General features: G+C 35.4%; 1 protein-coding gene across 4 annotated transcripts in view; it reads right to left on the bottom strand.

Annotated features, from left to right (window-relative positions):
- Positions 1-1,561: 1,561 nt before the first annotated feature.
- Positions 1,562-16,961, bottom strand: part of LOC131669837 (lachesin-like) — a 126,538-nt gene continuing 111,138 nt past the window's right edge. For all 4 annotated transcript variants that reach the window (XM_058945005.1, XM_058945006.1, XM_058945007.1 and 1 more), the window contains one exon: positions 1,562-5,803. In XM_058945005.1, the coding sequence (XP_058800988.1) occupies positions 5,382-5,803 (422 nt within the window). In that variant the 3' untranslated portion in view covers positions 1,562-5,381. The remainder of the gene's footprint in view (positions 5,804-16,961) is intronic.

Below are 16,961 nucleotides of genomic sequence, written 5' to 3'. Positions count from 1 at the left end.
GCCTGCGTACCCATTAAATGATCGCCGTGGCTTAGCCTGTATTGCCTCGCTGATGCTTATACGTCCCTACCTACCTCTATCCTGGCTAGCCGGTAAGATTATACCTTGCCCGATGGATTTTCGGTATTTAATTCTAACGCTATCGATATGGCCACTGAAAGAGATTTGCGTGTTTATCCGCTTTTTTTTCGAACGGCTATTGGTTTCATGATATTACTCGGTGTTTTTCGTGCTTCGGTGTACATTGAAAGTGCATACATTTTTTTTTTTTTGATGCGACGTTTCAGAGTAACACTCTCATAAAAAAATTTGTAAGTAAACATATTCATGATTGTAAAATCAATGTTTTGTATTGATAACTTGTTAAGCATGATGTCATTTTCATTTTTAAATGAAGAAAACCAAAGATGCGAACGAACCGTGCTAGCAAAAAGCTGTTTAAAAATTAAACTATTGGTCATTAATTCATTGTTACTAGGCGCTAAATATCTATCTTCATTAATACTCCTTGGGTTGGCTCATGACATCGTCAACATTTATTATTATCTTTACTAACAATTTTAGGTTGAGTAAAGTATCTTAAAACTGTAAGTGCAATTATATTATAATTAAAGTTTTTCAAAGGTTATATATGGAGAGTGACGTTGTTGATGTAATATTATATTTCAAAGCTGTGACGTTTAAAGGCTTTTTAAATTGCTGAAGAGTTTCAGAATTTTTCTTGAACTGATAAGGCTGACTTATATTTAAGTCATAAAATAGATGATAAAAATAAATTTCCATCATAATTATACAATATTATTCCGTATTATTTTCACCTTCAATTGTGTTCGTAGAAAAAAAGTTAACCAAGATTCGTATTTGAAAAATAAATTTTTTTTTTATCAACCACATTTCAGTGGAGAAATGTTCGAATATTTATAAAAAGTATTTTCACGTATACAATCATGAACGACATGGTTATTAAATCGGAATATAAAAAATAAATTTTCGCGGAACACGGAACATCTACTGTAACTAAATGTGTACATAAAAATTCATCCGATTTGTTTGATATGGTTAAAAAAGTAAATTATTATTAAAAGCTCGTTATTCAAATATTGAAACAATGAAAACCCAAACAAAATAAAGAAGATCTTTATCTTGTAAAATTAAAGTACAAAGAAATAAAAATGAGACAGTTACATTATCTCGATATCGCATTATGTACATTTCAATAAGCGAACGGGCACCGATATTGCAGTGCTTCGCAGACCTCATTATAAAAATTACCTGAAACGCGATAGTCTTTTTGTTTCCTTTTTGTGTGTAGTAATAAGAATTTTATCGGCTGTTTGGCTTTTATTCCAATAGATTTTTCTCTTCTCTGTCGTCTGATTATTTCAGCAGAATCCTTCGTCACAAAGTAACTTATACATTCAAATTTCGCGAAATTAAATTGTTGTTTGATCGAAAGCAATAAATTGGTGATATGTATTCGTTCATTATCCTGAAAATTGAAAATATGAATATTGGTTTCAGATTGAAAAACTAACGAATATCTTACAATGTCATATTTATTTCATTATTTTGCACATATCGTATATTTCACGTGGTTAACATAGTCTGGAAAATCTTACATTAACAAATTAATAAACTTCAACAATTATGACTTAATATTCATAAAATTCAAACTGAAACAAAACATAACATTCGTTTGTCTTATTATTTATGAAAAATATGGTTCAGTAATGTCCTTTTTTTCATAAACTAATCATAAATAATTTATTGTTCGACCGTCGAACTCAATATCAATAAACGCTTATTTATACCATACGATTGTAACCTATATTTTTTATCTCTACTCGATTAAACTACTTTAATTCAATCTCGCAATTCATTTCGATACAATTATACTGACCTTTGTACAGGTTCTTCACAGTCATTCTTAATCTTAAAGACGTTTCAAGAGTTTGCTATAATCATTAGATATTCCAAACACTGATTATAACTTTTGAAATTCAACTTCAATTTCCGTTTACGTGACTTAGCCGTAGTTATTTAATTTTATTAAAAAACTTATTTTCGATGCACCACTTACAGTATCAAACGAATTATCAACACTATTAACATGTTCTTTTTTTTTCTCTCTTCATTAATTTACACTCACAGAATGTATATAATTATAGCGCTCATAAAAATCTAATGGAATAGAATATGAAACAGTTTTTTCGTAACAATGAAGTGTTCCTCGCACTTAATCTCAACAAACACGCTTGTTCTTATTAATTTTTACAGTTGACACACACTGTTTTTGACGTCTAAATCGTTATGCATTTATATATAATTTACGTCATAAGTTACGATGTCATATTATATGCTTGTTAGAATCGAATATCGTGTATATATAATACGAGTGAACCAATGTAAAAATAAACGATCAACGCGACTATTTATTTATTTTTATCGCCATTTACACACTTTCACAAGCTCAAAGATTGATATCATATCATATCATATATATATACGAGTATATATAGGATAAAACATTCATACTGATAATCCAATAAATTGGCTGTGCATTAACGCAAGAACTGATAAATTTTATTGCCTTACGAGAAAATATATATAATAGTGCCATTAATCAACATTCTGGCACTAATTTACTCGTAAAAAAAGAAAGGGAAACTTCAACATCCACGCTTTCCTCATATGGCAGCTTTCACGTCCGAATAAACTATAATAAATACGAGTATACTAAAAACATCAACAAGTTACTTTTCGCATCGGCCATAAAACCTTGGGCGTGATAAATATTTACGGGTCAGCCATAAAGTCGTTCCCCCCTACAAGTACACATATGCACGCACTTACTTGTAAATCAACCGACGAATAAATAAGGATTCACGCATCGTTAAATTGGCCTCCTGTAAGCCTATAAGTGCATTAATTAAAACGACGCTATGATTTAACGCTTGTTGACGCGACATGCCGGTAAAAAGTGTAACAGCAAAGTTTTTCTTCTCTTGGTGTATCGAATTAATCACCTCTCTGGGAGCTGTGCTGTCCAGCAAAGTTTTCGGTTGGAGAGTCAATAGCAAACTTACAGCGCTTTTTTAAATTTTTTTAGTATTCTTTTTTTCTCTTCTCTTGCCTTCATCCTTCTTCGTGATCATCAGTGCACCAATCAGAAAAAAGAAAGCTAATGCGGCACTGAGTGATAAGGGGAGCGATCGGCTGGTTTTTTTCGAAATGTAGCCGAAGATTGACGTAGAGAGACGGAGATTTTCTTTCCGAAACATCGTTTACAATTTTGTTTAACCGTTTCAATTAGGACATTTGTAACGAGCGAATATTCTTTATATATTTTCTCGTAGTGGATGCATGTTAGGCAATAGGAAATAAAGTTGGTATAATCCGGTCAACTTTAGGATATTTATTGAAAAACGATTTGCATGAGAAAACAAAATTGTATCCAGGTGAAAATCAACGAGTGCGTATCTTGAGGGTTGATTTCATTATCGAAGTATTTGAAAAGTAATCCGTTTTTTTTTATTGATCCAAAGAGATTTCCATTAATTATTGTTGGATTGCTAGGCCATTATTGCGCGACAAATAAAAGACTAATGGAAAATAAAAGCACCGATTCAATCGTAATAATTGCAAAGCTGCACGCTTCAACAATTAAAAGAAATTCTCATCTACGATGAAGGACAGTGGACTGAATTAAAAAGAAAAACAAAGGCGAGACACACGCAGCTATAGCTTCAGTGTTGCTCCCGAGTTCTCTCACGTGAAAATTTTGCGTCCGCGCAAGGCTGGCTGTCAATTTGCCGTGCGCGAAAGCGATGTTAATCTGTCGCGTCGCGCGGCACATGCGCCTCTGTCTCTTTTTCTTTTGCGAGGCGAGTGTAAAGCCACTCGCTTCGCGCACAATAATAGCACTTCACTCTTTTTTTCAGTACTCGAGTATGGGCTTTTCTTTTTCGTTGAGTGTTGCGAGTCGGAAAAGCAGGAAAATAATATAATAGAAGTTTGTTATTATATTCGACGAGTTTGTGGTAAGTTGTTCAAATTAAGAACACATTGGCGATGAAGTAGGATCCGACTTAGATATGAAATGAATGATCTGTCCTATGCCGAAACTCAACGAAGCAAATAACATCACCGTTGCAATATCAGTGCACGGATTGTTGAATATTTATCGATGAGTCACATAAAATATGAAAAATCGAATCAGCAGTAAACAAGGAAAAGACACGGAAGTCCCAAAACGCGCGAGTGTAATCAATAGTTTCAAATGTAACTCGGGTGGGTTGGCGCACGCGGCGTTTTCGAGAGTAGCGAAGAGACATAGGGTCAGAGTAAAGTCGGTCTGCCGCAGCTGCACAAGCTGTCGAGTTATTTGTTTGCGGGATATCGTGTGAGCTCGTTATTTGTATGTGTGCAATACTTTCTTTGGTTGGAGACAATCGCAGCACAGACAGGAGAGGGAGGGTGAGAGAAGCTATACGTGTGTGAACTTCATGAGATTCGAGACAATAAACCTGTCTCGGTTTGTCTTGCTCAAGGATAATACATTCTTCTTAAATCTCTAAGACAGATATTTTATACAGATTTTATCGATTCCATTGTGTTTAATTGGGTTTCTCTCGAAGAATAATTGTTTAAAACAGCAGATCGAGTCGCCACATTGATTGAAATTGATCACTTAATACTTATTACAATACAACTTATGCAACTAGGTGATTTACAAGAAGACGCAGTGGCGTTGCTTTAGACAATTATTTTTCAGCGGACGATAATCGTTAATGGTTATATATAATATGGGGATTTGAAAAAATTACTTGTATGTATTATATGATACATTGCGTCTGGCCCCTTCCTTACCGACACTTACGTTTCTGAAAATTGGTTCGAACAATTGTTATCTTTCCCATAATTATGCATTGAAAACTACATACGAGGTAAAGAAGGAGGACAATTGTTCGATAATTATCAGTAAGTAGAAGACGTGAAATTGGAAAATGAACAACAGTATACATATCGATCACTTAAAGAAATCATTTCGTTTGTATATTAGTGTAGGTTAGTAATACTCAAATATGGAAGACGTCAATTACGAACACGTCAGTAAGCTCATTTGCGAGAAGGAAACTGTGAAGTACATTATAAACAATCAATTTCACATCTTCCCAACAATTTAGTTACCGACAAGGCGATCATTCAATGAAAAATCACGCGTTTACTCCGTCTAACAATCAATCATCAAATACCAATCATGCGCCGACAAAAGCAATGTCGGTAACCAAATTTAACTATCGTCGATGAAACAGAACCTCAATTTGCAATCACTTCACGTTCAATAAATTAGTGCGTCTCTGAATGAGAACTCTGTTCACTTAACTGCCCGCATAAACGTAAATCCGTTGCACAACTAATTTCAGCGCGGTGCTCAGAGTCAAGAGCGCCGAGCAAGCGATGACCGACGGTGAGCTTGCGACACTGTGCTGCATTGCCGCTGGATTGTCACCGTTGAAAATGTGTACGGTGACGCGGGCTGGTGTTGCGTTGCTTGCCTCGCACGTGTAGTTGCCGGAATGACGTCCTGAAGCCCGCGGTACTTCTAGCCATGACTCTCGTGACGTCAAATCCGTACTTACGTTTACGCCGCGATCAACGTCATAGTTGATCATGCGTCGGTTATGGTACCAAAAAAGAAAGGATGGCGTTTCCGTTGATTGCTTTACCAGACAATGTAGTTGTAATGTGCTACCTGGTCGCACAAACTTCTCGCTTGGACCAACTATTTCTGCCCGTGCCTCTGAAATCATAAGTTTTAATTAGGATTAGAACCAAAGATTTTCGAAAATCAATGAATTATTTATGTGGCGTTTAAAACAAAAGAATTTTCTTCGCGGTATTCAATTAGTTCCCGCCAACCCACATTTGATACTGTCAAAAGAGATCCTTCAAAAGAATGTAATAATTTAATAAGATATTTGAACACTTTATGTCATGCAAAACTCTATTTTCATTTGCTTCTTTAACGGAAATAATGTGAAAACCAACCCCATGTTTTTTTGAATTGTTGACGTTTCCTTAAAACGAATTTCACGATTTTTACAGTGACATAGAAATCCAATTCTCACAAATGCAACGAACAGTAAACTCGACCATTTCATTTGTCCAAAAGAGACTAAAAAAAATAGAAAAGAGGCTATTATTCCTTGCAAAGAGCGCTCGAATGACACTGGTCAGTTGTCATATGAAATTTCATGCGATCAGAAAGATGATCGGATAAAAAACCATTTGTTTCCATATACAAATCCTCGAAGTTTAACGCGGTAACAAAACAAAGATTTAAGGTGAACCCACGACGAAAATAAAAGTGCTTTAATCCTTATTATTTTATCCGCACGTATATATCCGGCTTTGCGAAGAAGCTGTTTTATTGGCTGCGAGACGTACGAGGTGGCGCAGCCCGAAGAGTTTAGAACGACGACGCCAAGAAAAAAAAAAGAAAAGAGAGAAAGCGGATATTCGACCTTTTTTTATCGAAGAGCTTTCGCCTCAAGCTCGATTCATGAATAATGGAGCGATCTAGCTTTTCCTCGTGTACTATACTACGCAACAGCAGCAGCATCAGCAGTAGAGGCGCTGAAGTGCGTCGCGCATTTTCAGAAATTAAATAAGATTGAAAACTCGCAATGCAACGCATTCGGTTATATTTTCATTTGTCGGCCTATTTTATTTTTTGTATTTAGCGTATTCCATTCCCACTTTCAGAAGGAAAATACAAATCGAGTTCCGAGCTGTTTCGCGAATTTCGCGCTACGCAAACATACATATTATTTTCATGCTGCTTCTCTTGGATGTGAAAAAATAGTCAACCCTACCACTAATCTGGTAAGCTGCCGACTATCAACATCCAAATTTGCTTTATAATAGCAGCTTCGTATCGCAACTTTTAACTTATATTGGCGGAAGAAATTGCCTTTAAAATTAAAAAACGCTATCACAAACGAAAGGATATGTTGACTTTTAGTGTTGAAAAATGTAAAAAAATTATCGAATACTGTGAAATAGTCATACAACTTTCAAAGTTTTCCCTCGTAAGTGCAGCACGTAATTAACCGAAACCCACCTCAGATGTACATTTCTATCTATATAACAAGGACATAAGAAAGACAAATGAATAATTCAAAGAGCTGTTCTAGTCGGCTGTGATTAGTCAGGGAATAAGATTAATACACTTAGCAAGGAAATCCAAACGCAGAGAGCAAAGATACGTCGCAAGTTTGAGAACGTTGGCTTCAAGGCAAACACGGCAAGCGTTACCTGCAGTGCTGTGTCTTAACTTAAACTCGATCTTGCATCTCTCGGTCGTTTTCGTGTAAAAGATAGAGTTCGGAAACAAGTAGCGCGTGTGAAAAGATCCGGAAGAGGCAATATCGCGGCAACAGATAACGTTTCGAAACATCAAGTCTCCGCGAGCGAGGGCAAGGAAGTCATTTGCGGCTCGCATGGCTGAAACTTTGCCAGTTTATGCGGTTGTCGCTTTGGACAATTGGCTTTTGTCCCCCACCGCCCCCTCCCCATTTCTCTCTCTAAGACACTTGAGGGACAATCGGCTATTGTCGTTTCTGCATTCATCAGATTACTCTTTTTATACGAGAGAACGAGTAGTTTTCATGGAACGACGTTTTTGGTATCTTGATTGATAGACCGCTCGTAACGAATATCGCGAAATTGAGTTGCTCGTATCCTTCGGCTATCTGCGCCTCTATATTTTTTTTCCAACGAAAAAATAAAGACATTGGATTTTCAATTAAAGCATGCCAACAAAAAGTTGTGCCGCGTCTTTGTGCAGTGAATAATGAGAAATTTATATAGAGATTTGCACAGCTTCCGATTCAGCAGCATTCGGAATGCCATTAGCGAATAATTTGAATGGGGTGAGTGAGAAAGAGAAAGACTAATTCTTTTCCCGGCCGCAGTAGTCTATCATTAATTAAACGGGAATTCACTTCTAATTAGCTCCAATAGCATTTGCCAACTTTGGAAATTACTCAAGAGAAATTCCATTAATCCGCATTGCAAAGAATCAATCCTTAATTAAGCAAGAAACAAACTTGCAAGAGGAGGCGAGGAAGAGTCGTATCGGAAAGTTTTCTTCAAAATAAACTCGCATCGGGGAAAAGATTGGTCGAGGCGTAAATGTAAATTGGCATTTGCAATTCGATGAGTATGCGCACGAATGTTCTTCCTTCTCGTCGCGCATTGCATTGCTTTGATCAGCAATGATGATTTCAGCATGTTATCTACGTTACAAAAAACTGAGAGAATGTGCAGCTGAAATTGCGACGAGCTTCTAAACCTAATTTCTACGTATCTTTTGGCTACGAGTTATCTGTTTGAAGATGTACGTCGATCGTATTTTGCAAGAAATTGAGTTCGAATTCGTTCGATTCAATTTTGTCACTTCGCATTGGAAATTATTAAACGATATCTAAAACCTATGTTTGACTTGTAGCTTCGACTGTCCGTCGGAGTCAGTCAAATATATATGACTTGTCACCATCCGTCCATTCAAAGTCAAACATCAAACTCAACATTTTCACTTCTTTATCCCATTTGCGATTTCGCTTAGCTCCTTCTCGTGCAGTTCTTGTGGATGGTATTACATTCTCCTCGCAGCTCAACAGAACTTTTTTATCTCTCCTGTACCAATATGACATAGATGTATAAGCTTTTAAGGTTCAATATCTCTTATTCAGAAGAAAAATCCGTGCTATACTTTCTTCGTAAACGACCTTTTTCTTACGTTTAATCGTACGAACTAGGAAATTCAATTAATTTTCTATTATTTATTACATTAGAAACACTCTTCTTTTCAAAATACGAATAAATCATTTTTACTCGAGAACTTGTTAAAAAACTCGTGGCTGTTGGAAAAAATTTACTCGAGAAACCGTAAGTTACAAAACTGATTTCACATCAAATCGATAAGAAGCTCTAACAGTTATTTCTTACTTTTTTTTTACGCGAGAAAAACTTAACTTTGAGCATGTTTAAGTGACAGAGAGAGAAAGAGAGAGAGAGAGAGAGAGAGAGAGGAAGAAAGAGAGTAGCATTCAATAATGTAGTAGTTTTCCTGAAAAGTTAAAATAAAATTTCGCCAATGTACTCTCTACAAGCTCTCGTGAATTTAACTTCAGCCTAATAAAGAACTCTCTTTGATCATCATGACGAAACGAAAAATGTATAATCTATAAGGTATATGAAGAAAAAAGCAGCATAATATAAGTAAATTGCCGTAAAGAAACTCCGGTATTCTACTGCAACTTGCAAGGTCCTGAAATTACGTTCGCTCGAAGTCCAAGAGGAGGAAAAAAAGACCAAGAAGCATCGAAGCAATAAGCCAGAGAAAAAGAAGCGAACGTTCGTTTCAATCAGTACCTCATCCACAAGAGTGTAAAATGTCCTATCAAGAACGAAATTAAAATAAGTTACGTTTTAATTCTTTTTTTCCACTGAATCTAGGTAAAAAATATATATCGCAACGTAAGGTCAGATACAACGACGTCGACGCCCCACTTCCGTAGCAGCAGTGAGAATGGAAAGTCGCGTCTTGATATTACTTATTCTCTTCGCACCCTGTACTTTTCCCCGCCTTAACCTACTTGGCGAGTGCGCATTTTTTCGACTCCTCCTTTGTCTCGTCGTGCCGACAAACACGGAATAGGATAAGTTCCGACACTACCCGAACTTTTCTTTCTTCCTCTCGAGCACAATTTTTATTATTATTTATTTTTTTTGTTCTTCTCATACTTCGTTATGTTCAATGCAAAGATTTTTTGCGCGCGCGTGATCTGTTTAAAGGTAGAGGAAGGAAGATCAAACAAAGGCTACATTAAAAACTTTTTCCTTCGACAGTGCAGACTACGCTATTTGCATTGGTAGATCGAGTCGATGTCGTTGAGATGTACGGATTGCATCGGAAAATGGAATACTTTTCAACTGCCTGTGCGAAATATCCTTGAGATTTTGTGCTATTGATATTGACTGCGTAGCGTAATGAATTCAGTAGAGCGAATCGAGTATGATCAGCCTTTAAATCTCTCATAGCTAGATAACACAAAAAAGCTCTGTTCAGGGTGTGAGAAAGAAAGTTTTTGCGAAATTAAAATTTTTCTATTGCTTAATAAAAGGTCACGTTTTTATGTAAATACAGGTCACGTAAAACATGAAAAAGTTAACGCGATGAAGTAGACAAATTTATTTCATTATTTATACGCTCTTCCTTTTCAAGATTTTTTTCTAGATAGTTTATATAACTTTCATTGAAAACTTTTCTCTTTTTGTACTGGTAATTTAAAATTTGCTAACTTTTTTCATTTGTCAACTATGTCGACAACACATTGTTAAAATATATATTTTCTTTTAGTCTTGAAGACGTATTTTAAAATGTCAAGTTTCTTATTAAATAGATTAATTTCAAAAATTGTTTATTTAGACAAATCAATTTGTTATTCTTTTTATCGATGTACTTTGTTGTACTATTTGCGTAAATTACATTATTGGATAAGAAAATTGGAACTAGAGCTCTAAAAGCAGTTTTTAAATTATATGAACCGTACAATAATATATTTAAATATTATTATATTTAAATAATAATATAAATAATAGTACATATAATTTAAATAATAATATATAAAGCGTGCAAGTGGTTTTAAGACAAACTATAAATTTTGGTATTTAAATCATCTCTAATTGCACATTAAGAGAGGCACCTTATCGCAAATTATTGCCATTTGTAAATCACGAAGTTTCTCGGGTCTACGTGTTAGCAGGCACCTAATCGTATTGTATGTAAGTGAGAATGTTAATTGAACTAAAATCAATGGTTTATGTAATTAATTAGATAAGAACCAAGATTGTTTACAATTTTAAATGTACTTTGTTACACGTACCAAATACTTCATTCATTCATTTCCGAATGATTAAAGCATCTGACTAAAAAAAAATTTCGTAGTACAACTGTTGAAAATTCCAAGTATCCCAAAGCAATCCATCAGAAAAAAAGTGAAATTCAAGTCTTCACTCTTCAATCCATCCCGCGATTCCTCTCCAAACACCGTGCTATCGTGCTTTCCGAACGCGCAGCAGCCACTTGAAATTTTTCGCCGCGAAAAAATCCAGAGTCTATTTTATAGTAGCTCAAAGTGCCCTCATGAATATTACCCACATCGTCTGTTTTGGCGGCCATTTATCAATTGCGCGAGCACATACACGCACGCATACACACACAGTTGCATGCATGGATGCATGGAGCAAACATAATATCTAGCAGCTCGCGCGCGCGTTCGCGCATACGAGAGACGGGTTTGGAGAAGCGGAGAGGCTATGCGCTAGGGGCTTTTATACGTGTTTACAGGTGAACGCGTTATCGGAGAGCTGAAACTACGCGTGCTTTAATGTATCGCTACTGCCTTTGCAAATGTATACTCTCTCTCTCTCTCTCCCTGGACGCTCAGCACTGTGGACTTTTTTCGAGAAATCACGAATCAGATCACTATGATGAATGAGAGTTCGGTTGATTGTTAATCGAAGGTAAGATGAAACATTATTGATCGTAATATTTAATTCTGATGGTTAGAGTGTATGTAAATGTTTGTTGTTATAATCTAGCTGTCGCGAATTAAAGTCCTTAGATTTATAAATGGCATATTATCCTTTAGATTATTGAAAACAAACTTCGAACTGTTATCCAACTTTGAAGCATTGATGATGAAGATGTAGTTTGAATTTATTGTAAATATAACGTGATTCGGCAACAGGCCTCGCTATTTCTAATACGCTTTTTACAAACGGTTGCTAGCAAAATAATATTTATTCTCGTTATTTGTTGAAGCTGTGCGTGTTTACAAAAAATACCTTGCTGTTTATTTTATAAAAAAAATATCGCTCTCGAACTAATACAATGCTCAAATCGCACTCTTGAGCGTCATTATATGAATCATTGTAAACAAACGAATTTACTCTTGACAAATGTACAGATGACCGATAAAAATCGGCCATTTTTCTGGCGCCCTTTTTACGAACGGTCATGCACTGTAAAGCAATATTTATTTTTGACGCTTGCAAAAAATTATTTATCTAAACGTTCGCGCTCTGTTTGCATTGCAAAATATTCGATACGCGCTTTTAGGCCCGATGATTTAAAATACTGTAAAAAAGGCCGATTGAACATATCGACAGAAGAAACAAAATATCACGCGAGATGCTTATTTATATCCATTTCGAGCAAGAAAGTGAGAATGGCTCAGCTCTTTTTTACCTCTTGATGAGAAGTTACGCAATTTACTTGGGGCCTTCCCTTCGTTATTTTGGTTCTTTTTTCTTTCGTTCGTTCTCAAAGTTTCCTAATGGAAATAGGGAATAAACAGGCCATGGCCTGACCGATCCATTTAAAACTCGTTAAAATCCCATCGCGTAACGGCCTTTTATTAGGAATATTAACGTGCAGTTTTAATAAGCGAAGAGGAAAGCCTCTGGGCAAAGAGAAAGAGAGAAGGTGTACTTGCATCGATGTTGATCTTCGAGAAGCCCCTAATGGCCAATGAGAGTTCAACAGGCAATCCAGTAAATATTGATGAACGATGCACCACCAGGTAAGGAGCGATCGATTCTGGGGCAGTATTAGTAGTTGCGATTGCCATTTATTGAACAGATTCACTGGATATTGCTTGAACTTTGCCTTGAACGTTATTGTTTAATTGGTCAGATGGAACTTTAGTTAATTATTCGATTAGGTTCGTACCATCTCGACAATGATTGGTACGAGCATTAAAACTTTTTCGAACCAATTTCGGAGGATCCAAGCTTGAAACAATCGCAACACTCAAATATATCTTCGCACTGTTTAGCTGTTTCTCTGTTCATAATTTACTTGACCATCAAGATATAGTCCATCTTCGAAACGACATTCTCATCAAAACAAACTGCAAATTAAAGTACGAACGTGAAGTTGATAAATTTTACTCTTGCAGATTACAGAGCTGTTCTATCGATCGTACATCGAAAGATCACGTGTCATACGAATTGATTTTATTTTTCCATTTAAGTACTGTATATTCAAAACGAATATGCACGTTATCATGCAAATGGTACTAATTTCTGACTAGCACACACCGGATATTTGCATAAAAAACATTGTCATTTGCGCAACGCGATACATATCCTCTTTTGCTCAAAGCTACTCGTGGCATTATTTGACACTGGCTTATCGTCGTAAGAAAGGGCAAATGTATGTTACATATTAGCAAGCAACCAATCGCATTACATATAAGTGGGGAGTATCAATCGTAACGTTATCACGATAGATGATCAGCGAGTAAGAGAGAGATAGATAGAGAGAGAGAGAGAGAGAGAGAGAGAGAGAAAGAGAGGGAGAGAACACCGCGGAACTTCCCGTATTCGTCCGACAAATGGCTCAATTTCAGGCGTTTTTCTCTTTTTCTACGCCTATCGCGATTTGTATTTTATTTTCGTCGTATTTCGTTCGCTTTACCTTTTTCTTCTTCTCTCTTGTGATGATTTCGCATAATGTATGTCATCTTTACATTTTTCCGCTTTTGAAATTCTTTGCTTATATGTATTTGAAGCCATGCCTTTTGTTATATTTTTTTATTTTTATTTCTTTTCAAAGGACATTCGAGTAACTCGAAACAACGAATTTTCCGCCGAAGGTCTTTTCTATACGAAGGATTTCTTTTTTTTATATCCAACGAAATACCACATCGTTTACTAGGGAGGTCACGTTTCACCTTTTTTTTCAACAAATCCTTTTACTACACATGCAATTCAGGGAAGCTACATGGAGTCTATTGTATTTTGGTTTGTGGAAAGGTTTTTTCCATCTAAAAGTGACAGCATCGAACGATGTCGCAAAAGAAGGGAAAAAAACGTAATGGTTTCAATCCATGTGTCGTTAAGAATAGCCATCACGACCTTCGTACTGTGTTGTCGTCAGGAAACAAAGAACTAGAACAATAAGAATCGGCCGACGCGAGCAAACCGAGCGAGAAGAGCTTATTTCCTAAAGTGCCAATATCTCTTTATCATCTTCGTCATTCGCAGCGTTAGGCGAATAAGGGAGAGACGAGAGAAAACCGCATAATTTACGCGCAAGCAAAAGGATCTTATCTCCGAAGTTGGCTTGCCTGGCTGGGGGGGGGGGGGTCTTATGAATTCAACGGTAATCGGGTCCGATTACGTATAATTGAACCGCTGCGACCCCCTTATTTTTTCTAATTGCTGCCTGCCTTTTGTACAAATGATTGCTATTTGTTGAAATACACAAGATTTTTGTCTTTCTTCGTGTATGTGTGTGTATGTGTGTCCTGAGAGAATCAGCGTCTCTCCTTTTTTTGTGGTGGACTATTTTCAATTGACTTCGACGTGGTTATTGACTTCCTGAACTGGTGAAGCTGTATTTTGGAAATTTTAATCAATGTTGAAGTGCAATATGTATAATATAAATAATAATTGATACATATTTCCTTCGAATTGGCACTTACAGTCAAGTATTGAAAAATGCGAAATAGAAAAGAAGTAACGAACAGTAAATCTTTCATAACAGATAAATAAGCTAATCCTGTTACGTTTAATATGGAAGAGTGCGACCTCAAAATCCGTTGTAAGAAGCCGGAATGAACGCAGCATTCATAATGTAACAAGTATCCAAGCGGAAAGGAGAGAGAAAGAGAGAACGCCTTTCGAATCCACCTTTAATTTTGAATCTAACAATCGCAAAGCAGCTTTACGTTCGTTTGAAAAGAAAAGAAAAGAGAAATATCAACATCTCTACGAGGATATAAAAAATGCATTAACTGTCAAGCGGGACTTTTGTGCCATAGTATTGTTATCGTCTTTGGCTATGACTTCACTTCGATAAACTCCTTTAATTATTCATAATCCGCTCGGAATTCACCGGAGGAGAATCACTTTGTTCTCCACTAAGGTTTATTTTCTAGACTGTGTGTTGCTTTATTATCTAAAGACATGCGGTTTTAAACTAAATTTTTTATTTATCATTGATATTTCACTTATTATAATGGATAAGTACTGATGATTTTTTTCTTAACATATTTCCAATGGAAAACTTCATCAAGTGCAATAGTTTTTTATTCAATTCGTCCGATTTAAAAATTTATTTGCCAAAATTAGGAAATATCAAACCGCAAAATTAATGATTATTGGCGAATAACATCCAAAGGGATTGCATCATAATAATTGTAGGGGAAATTTTTCAAGAGCACGCAACACTCCGCTCTGTATATTTAATTACTCACGCGCACTTAAGTAATCCAGCTAAAAGCCAACCAGCAAAAAGTATCAATGCAATGAAAGGTTAACGGGTATTTCCGCGAATATGAAAAATAATAATCAAAGGTGAGAGCAGTTAAACGAAGGGGCAAATTGAATCGCGAGTATCGTATTAAAATGTAATATTTCACTCTATGGCATGTTGACAATTAATGCATTCAATCATATGCGAAATTCGATACATCTAGTGTTCCATTATCCAAACAAGCTCTCTCTGTATATAAAAAGTTAATTACACACAAACTACTGTTTGAACATAAGAGCACGCGTAAATTTTTTTTTTCTAATATCAAAGCTTCGAAAAAAAATTCGCGTTCGCAAACTTTACCTCGCTTCTGAAAAGTACAACGAGAAAAAAAGAAGAAAGAGAGAGAGAGAGAGAGAGAGAGTGCGCAAAGAGAGTTTTTACTTAATCAGGACACGCGTGAATAGAAGGCCAAAACTTTTGTTTCTATTGTGCATGGCCGAGGCTGAAAAAGCGCCGAGTGACAATTAATTTTTGACGTGCGCGAGCCAACGCCTTGTAAATACACTGGATTAATTAACCAGGATTTAGCCTTTTCTTTCTTTAGCGCTTTCTCACTCGCGATTACATACACACGCTAGAACGCGAAAATTAATTGAAACTACATTGAATGCTTTTGACTATAGTTTAAACAAGTTAATTTATGTTAGAATAATGATTATACATAACCGTTTGACAGCTTACAATATTATGTGTTGAAATCGGAAATGTTGAATAATCATTGAGCATATGAATTATTCATTATTGTATTACGAATAATGACTTATTCATGACGTGAAAGCATTCACAAGTAAATTTCAGATGTTTCGGTATCAGACAATTTAATTATTCGCGATCAGTGATTTTTTTAAATTATTTTACCGAAATTAATCTTTATTTTCGTGTTAAAAAAATCCATAATGAATTAAATGAAGTTATAAAAATTGAAGGGCTACTAACTCAAAAATGTTGTGAAAATTTCGATAACTTTATGGATTTTCTAGACTACTAAAATTTTTAGAAGAATTCAATTGTCTTCTTATAGTTCCCGGTTAGTTATAGAAGTTTTAACAATTTTTTGAAAGACATACAAATTTCTTATAGTATTTAAAAAGTTTGTAGATTTTCAATGATTTGCTATGATTTTGCATATACAAAAAATTTTAGAACATATTCAACGTAATTTTTAAATTAAATTTAAATTTGACAGATTTTGAGAATTAAACTTTTTACTTAACACTCACACTATCTTAAGCTTAATACCACAACGTATGAGATTAAAAAAAAATAGATGTACGTCAATTTTTCATAAGGATATTTCAATATCTGTGAACGATATTGGAATCATAAAATCGTTCAAATTCTAATTTGAGGAAAAATCACATTTTTATTGCTTGTATATTTTTATCCCATTCGCCATCAAAATATACTATGACAAAGAAGAAAATGAGTTGTCTGAAAATATGCGTCACATTATCGTTAAGTCAATGAAAATGTTGAATAAGTAACTCCATATTAAAATAATCTTTTTGAAATGACTTTATTAATTGTAAATGCGATCTAATTTCGTTGTCATTATTGGATC

Source organism: Phymastichus coffea, unplaced genomic scaffold, assembly GCF_024137745.1.
Source record: "Phymastichus coffea isolate CEN01 unplaced genomic scaffold, Cenicafe_Pcof_1.1 PCOF00097, whole genome shotgun sequence".
NCBI classification, from domain to species: Eukaryota; Metazoa; Arthropoda; class Insecta; order Hymenoptera; family Eulophidae; genus Phymastichus; species Phymastichus coffea.
This window is presented reverse-complemented; position numbering and strand designations above follow the sequence as displayed.